At 35.3% G+C, this 12564-nt stretch overlaps 1 protein-coding gene across 2 annotated transcripts in view; it reads left to right on the top strand.

Moving 5' to 3' along the window:
* Nucleotides 1-12564, top strand: part of PPP1CB (protein phosphatase 1 catalytic subunit beta) — a 39357-nt gene that overhangs the window by 18356 nt on the left and 8437 nt on the right. For both annotated transcript variants that reach the window (XM_054568403.1, XM_054568394.1), the window contains 3 exons: nt 921-1151; nt 4966-5070; nt 6972-7043. In XM_054568403.1, coding sequence (XP_054424378.1) covers nt 921-1151; nt 4966-5070; nt 6972-7043 — 408 coding nt within the window. The remainder of the gene's footprint in view (nt 1-920; nt 1152-4965; nt 5071-6971; nt 7044-12564) is intronic.

The following is a 12564-nucleotide window of genomic DNA, read 5'->3' as shown; positions in this document are numbered from 1 at the left end:
CCGAGTGACTTGGTTATGGTGTCATCTGGCGTACCAAAATGTTTTAAGTTCATTCCCTGGTCAGGGTGCATAAGGGAGGCAACTGGTAGATGTTTCTCTTTCACATTGATGTTTCTCTTTCTCTCAAATCAACAAAAACATCCTTGGGTGAGGATTAAAATAAATTCTAAAATAAAAATAAATTGGGTTATTTTTTTAAAAATTAAAATGATTCAAATTCTCTGCAGGGATCTCTTTAAAATGCTTTAATTTAAAAAGAATTTGAAGGTACCAGAAGTTATTTATCCTAAATATTTCTAACTTCTTGCTATTCATCTTGCTATTTGGTATAACAAAATGACCTATAATTAAACTACCAGATGATACGATTAACTGTATTAATTCTCTATTATTGTGTAACAGATTACCCCAAAACTTTGTGGCTTGAAAGAACAATATTATCATCTCACAGCTTTTGTGCATCAGGAATTTGGGCCCAGCTTAGCTGGGCCCTCTGGTTCTAAGGCTCTCATAAGACTGCAGCCAGGGTGTTATTTGAGGCTGCAGTTACCACAAGGCTCAACTGTAAAAGGATTCAGTTCCTTATGGGCTGGTGGACTTAGGGCCTCAGTTCCTAATGAGCTGTTGGCCAGAAGCCTCTCTGCAGTTCTTTGCCATGTGTGCTTCTGCATCATTAAGAGCGAGAGAAGGCAAGCAAGTGCAAGCAACATGGAAGTCACAGTCTATTTTAACTTAATCTTAAATGTGACAGCCCCTCTTTCTTTTGCTGTATTCTCTTTGTTAGAAGCAAGTCACTCACTACCTACAGCCCACATTCAAGGGGTGGGAGTTACACAAGAGAGTAAACGAGGAATCATTTCATAGGAGGTGATTTTACCACAGTAACCAGATATTCTGAAACTGACTTTTTCTGTTTTTAGGGGATATTCATGGACAGTATACAGATTTACTGCGATTATTTGAATATGGAGGTTTTCCACCAGAAGCCAACTATCTTTTCTTGGGAGATTATGTGGACAGAGGAAAGCAGTCTTTGGAAACCATTTGTTTGCTACTGGCTTATAAAATCAAATATCCAGAGAACTTCTTTCTCTTACGAGGAAATCATGAATGTGCTAGCATCAATCGCATTTATGGATTCTATGATGAATGTAAGTAAAAATAAAAACCTATCTTTTATTAATGGAGAAATTCCCTAATAATTTTCTATCTCAAAAGGGTTCCTTCATTTCACAGTTTTTTTGAAAATATGAACCAATAAGCATAAGCCCAAGAAGAGAGCTTTTCATGGAAAAGGAACCTAAAACTGGCAAACATTGCTAATTAAATTGGTTCTTAGGGATCTCTTTAATCATATTCTTTCAGGTTTACTACGGCTTATTCAGCCAAAAGACCCTTTTGTAACTAGCTTATTACATAGTGAAATATCCAGGTGGAACAAAGTTCACTATAGACAGTAGCTTCTAGTTTTTTAGTGTCTCTTAAGGTTTTAGCTCTCAGCATTCTTGTGATATGACAGGAACTCTTACTGGCTCTTTGTCAAAGAAATATTGAGACATTCTGAAATTTTAAAGGTTCAGGTTATTATTAGGATTTTGATCTGTACCTGTAAACCTAGAGAGAGAAAGACACTGAGAATTCTGAGGTATCCTCATTGTTTACTTTTTTTCATCAGTAACAAATCACTGATATGCTGTTGTGTTACTGCTTCCATATATTATTACTGAATCATCCGTTTACATTTGAATTTTTTTTGTTTTTGCTAGATTATGGAAGTGAACATATATTTGGTTAATTACAATTTAGACCCAATTTCAGTGATTTTCAAATTGAATTTATTGTTTGTTAGCTCTTGAATTTTCCATTAGAATGTATTTTTGTTTTTCTCGATCCTTAAATATGGTAGAGTCTTACTCAAATTCCTGTCTCTTGACAATGTTTAAGGAGCTATTCTATACACTGGGAATGCAGTAGTGCACAAGACTGATGATCTCTTTCTTTCCTTCCTTTTTTTTCTTTTTCGATTTGCAGGTGTTTATTTTGTTATTATACTTAACATGATTAATAAGTTACAAGTTCAAATAGTATATAATATAAAACTTTTTAAAAAGTTACTGTGGATTCTTTAAGTACAAAATGAAAAGAAACCCGTGGGTAACATGTTGTAGACAAAATGTTAGTATCCTTAATAAATACAAAAAGCTCTTACAAATTCATAAAAAATTAATAAACATATTAACAGTTATGTCATAAAAGAAGAAATAGAAGTAGGCAAAAATATAGAAAAAGTCTTCAGCCTAACTAGTAAATAAACAAATTAAATTGATACTCCTTTTCACCTGTCAACTTGACAAAGATTGTTGATACTTAGTGTTGACCAAAATACAGAAAAAGAGATACTCTCAAGCCACTACTGGTAGGGTTATAAACTGATTTAGCATCTACTTAATTCTATGTTACGACCTTCTACTAGGAATATATTTTTTTACTTTTTCTAAAATATAAATTATTTTTAGAAGACTCAGGCGCTATCTCTAATATAATTTTACTACCTTTTAAGCATCATCAGAGTAAATACGGATGTGAATTTGTTGGTTTGTCAAGTTTTCTCAGGTAACTCCTTTAATAATCTTATCAATTTGGAAATGCTGCGTATTAGAATTCCAGTTAGTTAGCCTCTTAGTGTGATGTATTTCTAAAGACAGCTTGGATCTGAGCACACCCCCACATCTAGTATGGACATGGCCGGAAGGGTATAGTCAGTGTAATCAATACTTTGGGCCTATGAGGAATGATACAAAACTGTCAGGATTGTTTCTCACTGGTTCACTTAAATCCTAAGTATCTAATCAGTTGAACACTGGCTTCATAGATACAGAGTTTTCCAGCCATTCATTCAGTCACCAATACCCTTATTTGTCATCCCAAAATTGGTAAGTATATCAAGCATGACCAAAATGTTGAATATTAAATGTATAATGTATTAGCTCCCTCTTTCCCCCACAAGCTGCTGACTGGACAACAGGACCATTTAGCTAACAAGTATATTAGGATATAAGGAAGAAAAATAAAACTTCAAAATTACCCTTATTCCAGTTCCCTCTTGATTTACTAACCATCCTGTGATGAATATTTCAATCTTTCATCATCAAAATTGGATGGTTTGGACTCCAGTAGAAGAGATGACAGATGTATAATAGAAAGAAAGGTTAGTCAGAGAACAGCATGTAGGAGTTTGATATATAATGAAAAAAGTGTGGAACTTCCGAATAGAAATGGTGGATTTAAACACATGTACCTACTTTAACTCTTCTGTAACGCCCTTAAAACAACAGGAATGGAGCCCTGGCTGGTGTGGCTCAGTGGATTGAGTGCTGGCCTGTGAGCCAGAGGGTCACTGGTTCTGTTCCCGGTCAGGGCACATGCCTGGGTTCCAGGCCAGGTCCCCAGTGTAGGGTGCACAAGAGGCAACCACACGTTGATGTTTCTCTCCCTCTCTCCATCCCTTCCCCTCTGACTAAAAATGAATAAATAAAATCTTCAAAAAAAAAAAAACAAAACAGGACAGGAGATTTTATTTTAATGCATAAGCTTACAAGTGAAAAAAGAACAGAAAAAGTAAAACCTAGGAAGAGTGACTATTTAGCAAATAAGAGAAGGCTGAATCCTCTGGAGAAAACCAAGAAGCAACTGATTTCACTGAAGAATCACCACCACCCTCAAAGAAGTTTCAGGATCTTTCAGCAGCTTAAGTACCATTTATAAGGATGAATATCTGGTGGTAGAATTTCTAGGTCAAGAATAGCCATATCTTTAACTTCACTAGATAATGTCTAAATGATTGCCAAAGTGGTTTTACTGGTAACTCTGTTATATTGGGCAATATCATCATTTTTTTTTTAAAGACTGGTTCTTTTCTTTTGTACTGCTAATTATAAAATATCCTAATCACTTATTTTATGGAGTTTACATTCTAGTGGGAATAATTCTTTATTTGATTTTTTTATTGCAATTTTTATTTCTGAGGTGTAGTATGTGGTTTCAGTTGTTTAATTAGACCAGTGGACAGGAAGTGGGTTGTGTTATATCAAACTGTAACCACTTTTCTAAAGCTACGTCAGAAATAGAGGTATATTCTTAAAGGATAGAATACAGGCTTGAATATCCTTGGAACAGAAATTACATCAAATGAAATAATGCACTCGTATGTGAGAACATCTTGTAAACACTACTTTGTAAATACTTGCTTATTGAGAGGCAGGTTATGGCATGAAAACATAGGAAATTAGTGCTCGTGTCTTTCATCCCTTTCCTGGGTTAGTTGTTGCAACTTACTGCCAAGTGTCAAGTTCAGAAAAATTGAGTAACACTAAAAAGGTGAGTGTACACTTGAGGTTGTCTTTATTGTAGCTCTTTATGCTAGACTAAAGAAAAATCATAACCTTTGTGTCTCTATTTATACTTGTCATAGCGCCAAGTTGTAATTCACTTGAAAGTGAATACCAGTTAAACACTTGGAAATTCTCCTTTCCTGGCAATAAGTCTATGCTGTGTTACTCAATGCATTAGAGTTAAGATGTACAGTATCCAGAGGCACCCCTTTGTTTTTGCTTACTTAGTTGGCTAGGTATTTAACTAATACACATGTTGAATGGAAAAAATAAGCTAACAGTCTGTTAGACTATTTTCAAAGTTGCTATACTGTAGTGATCTTAAAAGACAAGTGTTTGATATATTTGTTTCATAAAACCCCTAGCACAATCTTTGAAGTCTTGGCCACTTTACTGAAGGTGAGGATGTTTATTGTATTTATTACCATTTTAAAAATACAAGTAACACTTATTTTAGGAAAACCCAGTGCTAGATAAACATAAAGAAGAAAATTAAAATCATCATCATCTTGTGTCTGTGAGATAAGTGATAAGTTTTATATTTACTTATTCTATTTGCTTGTTCTTTTTATAGGCAAACGAAGATTTAATATTAAATTGTGGAAGACCTTCACTGATTGTTTCAACTGTCTGCCTATAGCTGCCATTGTGGATGAGAAGATCTTCTGTTGTCATGGAGGTAGACTAGTAAATTTGCCTCATGGGTTTTTCTTATTCTTCTGTTGTTTAGGAGAGATCGATAATATTTAAGATGTTACCAGAAAACAAGACAGTGCTTTTGTGAAAACTGAAGTGATTAAAACTGTTTTAAACACAGCTAACATCTCTTCTACTTAGAAATTTATGATTATACATAATTAAAACTAAAATTTAGTATTTGTCTTTAAAGAATTTCACATATGAGGAGTATAACCATAGTTCTCTTTGAAAAAATGCCTTCCTTTTACCTCAGTTTTAACAGGAAGATGTCTGTACTACCTATAAAAATAAGAGAATTACTGTTTTTCCAGCCTGTATTAAATGTATTTTATCAGAATCCAAACATCATTTAATATTCCCACATGGCAAGAGTTCTAGGCTTTATATAATATGTCTGCTTTAGTCCTGAAAAAAATTTTTGGTAGAATAAGTTATTTTGTGTAACTTGTTAGAAAGCTTAAATATGAAAGTTTATCTGAAAAAATAACATGTTTCTAGCACTTGATGACATGAAAATATATAGCCAGTGTACGTGACCTGACCATCTTTGAGTAATTCAAAACCTTTTGGTAAAATGTATACTTTCAAAATAGATACTGAGTTATGAAATGAATTTAACTATGTCAGAGTACTTCTAGAAATATAATTATGAAGGTCAAGAAAGGGAAAGGATTGTTTGGTGAATGTTTATGGAGGCATGAATTTTGGAGAATAAATAGACTTTGGAATAGTGGAAAGGACATAGAGTCAGACCTCAGTTTTTGAACATCTCTCATGTCACACAATTTAGTTCTTGGCCTGACATCCCTTTCATGCTGATACCATATTTCTAATGGGAAAAAATTTGGCTAGGGGGAATCAAACGAATTTCTTCTCAAACAGCCTTCTGGAATGAATTAAGTTCAAGAACTCAGGTTCCCCTGTGAGACAATCTTTTTTATGTTTAGTTCAAGAAATGTGTAAGGACTGACCTGACTAGAACGTCAAGTGTTGGGGAATGATGGGATTAGATTCTAGAGATTTGAATACTGAACAAAGGAGTTTATTGAATTGTTTGATGGCCATGTTGGGTTTTTACACATGGAAGTACTGTAATGAAAATACTGTAGGAAAATTAGTTTTCCGTCAATATGTGGGAAGAATTAACTGGAAAAAATGCTAAAAAGATAGATGCACATTTCTGAGCCTGAGATGATAAATGGTTTATTCTCTAATAGAACATAATTCACTATATTGAAACACTTTACGGTACAAGCTAAACATTTAAGAAATTGTAGTTCTTGCACATTAGTATAGCTAAGAATAGAAATGTAGCAAGCAGTATGAAATATGAATATTTAATTTCATTCTTTCTGATGATGCTTAGATTGTGCACCAAAGAGAATACTGGCTGTTACCTATGTACTGCTTGAAGGATTACAAAATATTTTTATGTGCTTTTTCTTGTTTATCATTCTGAGCAACAATTATACTTTATGAAGAGAATGAGCATGTTGGAGTGGATTATAGGAAGGTATAATGGGACATAGGCACTTAAACTCGGAAGTAAGCATGTTTAAGGATAGACGGTAAGTGGCAAAGTTGTGGGAAATAATGCAATTGAGTATGTTCCTATGAAGGACGAAATGGTTGGAAGGTGGTAGAATTTCTTTCCTTAGGAAATCTTCCACAGTGAAAGGGAATTTCACTGCCTGGTAGGGAAAAGTGGAGAGGGCCTAATTATAATGTTCTAGTATATCAAAGTAGGATTGTATCTAGTAATATAATAAAAGGAACACTTTAAATATCCTTAGTTTCGCATAGTGAATCTACTTTATTTTGTTTTCATTTGAGTGAAAATTTTTTAGATGTCAGTACTATGACTCGTGTTTTTATTTATAGGACTGTCACCAGACCTGCAGTCCATGGAGCAGATTCGGAGAATTATGAGACCCACTGATGTCCCTGATACAGGTTACGTTTATAGAGAAGTTTGCTTAACTGTTTTATGTAAAATGTTGCCATATTTGAATTTAATTATATTTAGTGGATGTATGATTGGTTTATATAATAAATAATAGAGCTTTTTTTTTTATAGTAAGGAGGCTAACTACAGATTACTTGCAGTAACATAAAATATTTCACTTTCTACTATTCCCCAAAATATAGGACTTTAATTTCTATCTGTAACCATAATGTGGTTCTGTCAAACTAATTTATCACAAAAGATCTTGCTATTGATTTTTCTTACCCTCCTATCTTTCTGAATTCCCTCATTCATACCAACATTGGTTATGTCCTTCAAAGGCATCTTAAAAATTAGTCAACAGTTTTGAACTAAAATTTTTCTTTCTTAGCTTAGGATACAATTACCTTCTTTTAAATTATTTAGTAGTTTTGTTTTTTTCCTGCATCATTTATATTTAAATTTTTGGAGCTCTTAATGCTCTTTAGGCAGAAGATTCTAGAGATGTGTGGTGAATTTTATGAATATTATGAAAATTTTGCATGAAAAATTATGAAAATTGACCATTTAGAATAACTCTTACTAAGTGTAATCAAAACAAAAACAAGTATGTTCCAGTTGAGGATAAATTGCTGTGTTGAATAACGAATGAACCAAATGTAATTTTATAAATAAATGCCTAGACACAGTTACCACTTGCCCTAACTTTAATATTGGCTTTTAAATGGTAATTACTTATATTTGAGCACCAGCGTGTGTACTAAGGTACGTATCTCTTGTGACATTCATATAATAAAATGCCATGGAGACCTCTGAATTGAATGCAGTTATGTTGTTCTGTTTCACAGGTAAACTTTTGCTTAAAACATCAATACCTTTCTGTGTGGCATTTTTCTAACACTAAATATGTGTGGTTTTTCCACACTACAGTCAATTCTCCGACACCAAGTGAGTGTCACACAATTCAATTCTGACACGAACCTGAGAGATTTAAGGCCTCCATTCCACAAGACTGCCCCCACTTCAGATCCAGCCTCAAAGGGGGTCCCTAGGAGTCTCATACTTCTGCCTGGCTGACTACAAATTAGGGTTCCCACAACAACCTCCTCAGTTAATTTACTTATATTTACCCATTAACTATACAGGGTACAACTCAGAAACGCCAAATGGAGGGGGTACAGAACACAGGTATGGGGTGGGGATTGGTTGATGAACAGCTTCCACATCATTTGGCATCCGTGTGTTCACCAACCTGGAAGCTCCCCAAGTCTAGTTATACAAGAGTTTTTGTCTCAAGTTCTAGCCATCCCTTCCCTAGAGGTGGTGGGGACAGGGTAGGAGAGCTGTAAGTTTCAACCTTTTAATCAGATGTTTGGTCTTTCTGTTAACTAGCCCCCATCCTGAAACTATGTAAGGGCCCCTGGGTCACTTCTTTAGTATAAACCCAGATGTGATGAAAGAGACTCCTTATGAATAACAAAGGACACATCCATTATTTGAAGCAATTCCAAGGGTTTTAGGAACTCTGTACTAGGAATGGAAACAAAGACCAAATATAATTTTATTATATCACAATGTCATTTTTTTTTTAAAGATTTGATTGATTTATTTTTAGAGAGAGGGGGAAGGAGAAAGAGAGGGAGAGAAACATTTTAAAGAGAGAGAGAGGTGTGGTGGCCTCTTGTGCACCCCTACGAGCGACCTGGCCTGCAACCCAGGCATGTGCCCTGACTGGGAATTGAACCAGTGACCCTTTTGTTTGCAAGCCGGTGCTCAGTCCACTGAGCCACACCAGCCAGGGCTGTATCACAGTGTCATATTATTAAAAGCATGAACATAAACAAAACTGCCCTTTTCCTCAGTTTCTACCAGACTTTTAAAACAAATTTACATTGGGTTAATTGTCCCATTATTTGCATAATCAGACCCACCCATGACGTATTTTATTAATCAGCTCTCAACCAATTTGAATGTCTTTAAAATGAGGATTGCCTAGAGTGTATTAGGGTCCAGAAGTCCTATTATGTAATAGGAACATCATCATATATATTTTAAAAAACAAAGGTCTTTCAGTGTACTGCTAAGAGGATTGTTCATTGGTAATTTTGGAAGGGGAATTGATTATTCATCAAACATGGTTGAGCGGTTGGTTATTAGGTTTATGTCCCATGCTCTTAAGACCCAAAAATTCTAGTGGGAGGTAGGCTGAGCAGAGAGGGGTAAAGGGAGGGAAATGGGGACAACTGTAATAGCATAAACAATATAAAGAAAAACCCCAAAATTCTATGAGAAGATGAGCATTAAAAAATATTCGTGGGCCACTGCCTGAGTAAAACATGACTAAACTTCTAAATTAGACTGTTAAGAGAGCATGCATTTGTTTGCTTGTTCTCCAGGGTGATTGGATTGTTTTGCTCAGTGTACTGAAAGCCTAATAATATCACTCAAAGTGCTACTCATGACTAAGCATCAACCATTATAAACGGTTGTATAGATCCTCTGTGGTCAGTAAGCCACTGACATTACGTACTGTAATAAGTTGCTTCATACCTGTCTTGTGTATGCAACCCAACTTATTTATGTTGATTATAAAAGGAAAACATACATTTTACCAGATTTTGATTGTAATTATAGAATATATTAGGCTAAACCTAACAGAAACTAGTATTTATGTATTTGTTTGTATTTTTTAAAGATTTTATTTATTTATTTTTAGAGAAAGGGGAGGGAGGGAGAAAGGGAGAGAAACATCAATTGGTTGCTTCTTGTACTCACCCAGCTGGGAACCTGGCTTGCAGCCGAGGTTATGTGCCCTGATCAGGAATCAAACTGGTGACCTTTTGGTTTGCAGGGCAACGCCCAGTCCACTGAGCCACATCATTTGGGGCCAGAAACTAGTATTTAAATAATAGAACATTTATTTTAAAATGCTGTTTTTTAACCCTGGCCAGTGTGGCTCATTTGGTTGGTGAGTTGTCCCATGGACCAAAGGCTGAGGGTTCAATCCTCAGTCAAGGCACATACCTAGGTTGTGAGTTTGATCCTCATTCCTCTCCTCCCCTTATCAGGAGGCGTGCAGGAGGCGAACAATTGATGCTTCTTTCTCACATTGTTTTTTTTTCTCTCTCTCTCTTTTTCTCTCTCCCCCCATCCCACTTTTTCTCCTCTCTTCCCCCTCCCCTTTCTCTCTCTGAAAGCAATAAAAGCCCTCAGATGAGGATTTTTTTAAAAATTTTTGAATTGCTTTTTAAGGAAGATAGAGTAAAAATATATTTCAAGTCGTCATTACATTTTCAGAGTTCCTAATAATGGTATATTTCAGCTATAAATCAGTTTCAGTGATGATGTGTTAAGTTCAGGTTTCTCTTTGCATTTTAATTAAAAGTTTTTGAGATGTTCAAAGTGGTCATTTTAAGCTATGTAATCTACAGAAATTTAATTATAAATTAACAAAATTTTTGCTTTTTTAAAGATTTTATTTATTTACTTTTAGAGAAAGGGGAAGGGAGGGAGAAAGGGGGAGAGAAACACAGGTGTGCGAAACATTGATTGGCTGCCTCTCACAGGCTCCCAACAGCGGGTCTAGCCAGCAGCCCAAGCATGTGCCCCTACGGAGTGTCAAACTGGGACCTTTCTCTTTATTTGATGGATGATGCCCACTGAGCCACACTGGTCAGGGCTAACGTTTTTAAAACTATAGCCTAATATTGTGATATTAGGAATGAATTATAAAACACTGAACTTTGAGATTGTTATCTTGACTCCAGTAAAGCTGAATAATGCCAGATTGTTATTGCTACCATTGTGTGATTCTGTATGCATATGGGCTGTCGTCATTGCCCGAATAATTCCAAAAGCAGCTTCATTCTAGTTTTATTGTCACATTAGAAATATAGACTGATGTCTTGGCCTCCTGTCTATTACTGCTTCATGAATGGAAACAGACTGGATGGAAAATATGAGCAGTTAGAGCCCCGGGGGTGGGGTTTGCAGGGGGGGGGTGTTTGTGTTAAAGAATCAGCTTGTGATTTTTTTTTTAGAAATCACAAAAAGCTTGTAAATTGAGACTGACTGTCTGTCCCCAGCAGTATCACCCTGCTCATATATTTCTTAAAATGACACACCGGAGCTTAGGAAATGATAGAAATTAAGAATGTATTGCAGCCAGTTCTTCAGGGTGTTTTAGGTAATTCCCCCATCAAGATAAGCAATATTATGACTCAAAATGAAAATCTCCTTTCTTGATAAGCTATATTATGAAGTTTATGAACTGTTTAAAAAAAAAATCTTAGCACTGGTTTCTCCTGCCATTAGCATCATAGTTCTTAGAAAAGTGCTTAATATTACCATGTCCACTCCATCCCCTCTAACCTCACTACAATTTGACTTTTACCCATTCTCCTTCAAGAAACTGCTTTAATTAAAAATCTGATGAATTAATTGTAAGTGGCACTTTTTTTTGGTTTTTGACCTATTCCACTTGTTCATTGTATTTGATACTTAACCATTTCCTACTTCTAGATCATTCTTACCCATTCTAGGAGATCTCTACTATTCTCATCTCTTTTGTTTTGAGCATTTTTTCCTCAATATTTTTTAGTCATTCCCTCTCCTCTGCTTACTTATTAATGTTTGATTCCTCAGAATTCATTTACTGTTCTTCTCACTTTTCATTCCCAAGGTGGTGTGAGTTCCTCCTAAGATTTACACTATTATTATATATGGTAAAGATACCCAGATAAGCACTTTGAGCTTAGACCTCTTTTTTTAAGCTTGAAACATTACTAATGCCAATGATCAGATCTGATTTTGTTCATACCTTCTTCCATGCCTTAGTAGAAAATGTTTTCATCCCTCAATTTGATCTATAGATAAATGCAATCCAGTGAAATCTCAGGTGGGTTCATGGACTTAGATATACTGATTCAGAACTTTATGTGTAGAACAACTATGGACTGAAAATAAGACAGTCCTGAAGAAAAAATAGTAAATGAAGATACTAGCCCCACATTTATTTAAAAGCTCTGATGTATTGTTGACTCAGGGATAAATAAAATAGATTAATGGAGTAGATTCTAACACCCAGAAGTAGACAGTTTTAGGTAGCTCTTTGAGGAAAGGATAGACTATTCAGGGAATGCTGGATCATTTGGCTGTCCACATAGAGAAACTACGTACAAAAAGATGGACAGACTTTTCCACACATTGTGTGCTTAGAGTGTACCATACACATATATCTTATTTTTGGAAAGGGTTGCAAAATACTTCCTTTAGAAGCCAGGGAAACTTATATTTGTATGACGCTTTAACAAAGAATGGCTTGGTTTGCCCTGGCCAGTGTGGCTTAGTTGGTTGGAGTGTTGTTTTATAGACCGAAGGGTTACAGTTTCACTTCCTGGTCAGGGCACATACCCAGGTTGTGGGTTCAATTCTTGTTTGGGTGTGTACAAGGCGGCAACTAACCAATGTTTTTCTCTCCCCCTACCTCTCTAAAAGCAATGAAAAAAATGTCTTCAGGTTAGGATTAAA

This window comes from Pteronotus mesoamericanus, unplaced genomic scaffold (genome assembly GCF_021234165.1).
Source record: "Pteronotus mesoamericanus isolate MK-2021 breed Mesoamerican mustached bat unplaced genomic scaffold, CSHL_Meso_final contig_101, whole genome shotgun sequence".
In the NCBI taxonomy this organism is placed as follows: Eukaryota; Metazoa; Chordata; class Mammalia; order Chiroptera; family Mormoopidae; genus Pteronotus; species Pteronotus mesoamericanus.
This window is presented reverse-complemented; position numbering and strand designations above follow the sequence as displayed.